At 51.8% G+C, this 1,451-nt stretch overlaps 1 protein-coding gene across 1 annotated transcript; it reads left to right on the forward strand.

Annotated features, from left to right (window-relative positions):
• Positions 1–499: 499 nt before the first annotated feature.
• J7T55_000108 (uncharacterized protein) lies at positions 500–1,226 on the forward strand (the record flags this gene model as incomplete). The annotated part of the gene is made up of 2 exons (XM_053136350.1): positions 500–836; positions 884–1,226. Coding segments are annotated over 2 exons (680 nt in total), but the record flags the coding sequence as incomplete, so codon positions are not given.
• Between the last annotated feature and the right edge of the window lie 225 nt (positions 1,227–1,451).

A 1,451-nucleotide genomic window follows, 5' to 3' on the forward strand; every position in this document is an offset into this window, starting at 1 on the left:
GGTCACTAGTGTAGACAGAGGATTTGAGTGGCCGACACCCTGGTCAAGGAGCACGTTGCCGAAGTCCGCGCCCCGCCTGTCAAAGAGTGGATCGTCAGACCTGATTGAGTGCAGCACTAACACATCTCTCGACTGTGATATTTATCTTGGCGTGGTAGTTTTGGCGAATTGAAGCGTACGTAAACACCGGTCGCCCAAAATCATGGGCACCGCAGTTCCAAGAATACTAGCGTACTTCACGAGCAAGGGTGCATCGAACTCCACTTAGTTTCCCCCTTGCTGCCGAATGAGCTGACAAGACTGCTGAAGGTAGCCTCAAGGGGTCCGCGCACGACGTGTGCGGCCTTGTTCGCGCCTGATCCTGCCTGCGCAGCCTTGTGTGCCATATTCAAACTTTTCTCTTACTGGCTTAAATACTTCATCCTTTTCCACCCTCAGAGCCAGGTCTCTTTCATCTTTGTTCTGATACTCTGTGAGATTCTCAATTGCGTGGTATCAGTCTTGTGGTGGGAGATTGCCCTATCTTTTGAGGCAGCTGTGTTTAAGGCGGCTTACGCTGCCTTTGTCGACCCCAAGCAATCGAACGAGACCAAGAAAGCAGCAGCCAAGGCCAATCGGAAAGGCGCATCGATTCCTAACGCCGTTCGAGCCTCTCTTGAGCTCGTCGCCGATCAGAGCATGACGAGCTTCGCGGCGTTCTCAAAAGCGGGTTGCAACTCGCTGTTGGCATGCGGAGCTTCCGCAGCGATGCTGTGCTTCCCTCTTCTTCTTCAGCTAAGGTTCATCAGTTTTATGGCCGAAGTCTCGGCCCATCAACGTCAGAAGGAGGCTGAAGTGTAAGTCCACATGTTTCTCTCAAGTTCAGAACACTAACGATGTACAGTGGCACAGAAAATACCCTTCGAGTCTACCTGATTAGCTCACGCGACCTGAGATTATTGGACTCCTGCCGTCGTATCTGCGTCCTCTTCGCTTTCGTCTTGCTTGTGTTCATCGCGAATCCCCAAGAACCACAAACCTTTGTCCTCGTTCTCCCTTTGGTCCTCCATACAGATGAAAAACTGGCCAAGCTGTGGAAGGCCATGGCCGATACAGAATCCGCTTGGGTATTCCTACACATGCAGTATCCGTTGCCAGAGCAAGGTCCCCACCAAGAGATCACATACAACTCGATCAGCCACCCAAAACCCGCATTAGAAATTCCTGAGGCCATGGAGAGAATGTAAGTGTCTGGCGCAGCGAGTGCGGCGGCCCAGGTCCTGCGGATCTGGCAGGAGGGCTATAAATATAAGGTGAAAGTGACCAGGACTACGACTGGATTACGCTGGCGCAACTCGGCAAGAAACAAATTGGGAGATGCTGCAGATGAGGTTTGATCAAGTGACAGGATTCAGCGACGTGTTGGTCAATGTGTATTATCGAGTGACGAGAAGAATGCCTTAGACGCAATG

Source organism: Diaporthe amygdali, assembly GCF_026229845.1.
Source record: "Diaporthe amygdali strain CAA958 chromosome Unknown NODE_112_length_5528_cov_67_061457, whole genome shotgun sequence".
Lineage (NCBI taxonomy): Eukaryota > Fungi > Ascomycota > Sordariomycetes > Diaporthales > Diaporthaceae > Diaporthe > Diaporthe amygdali.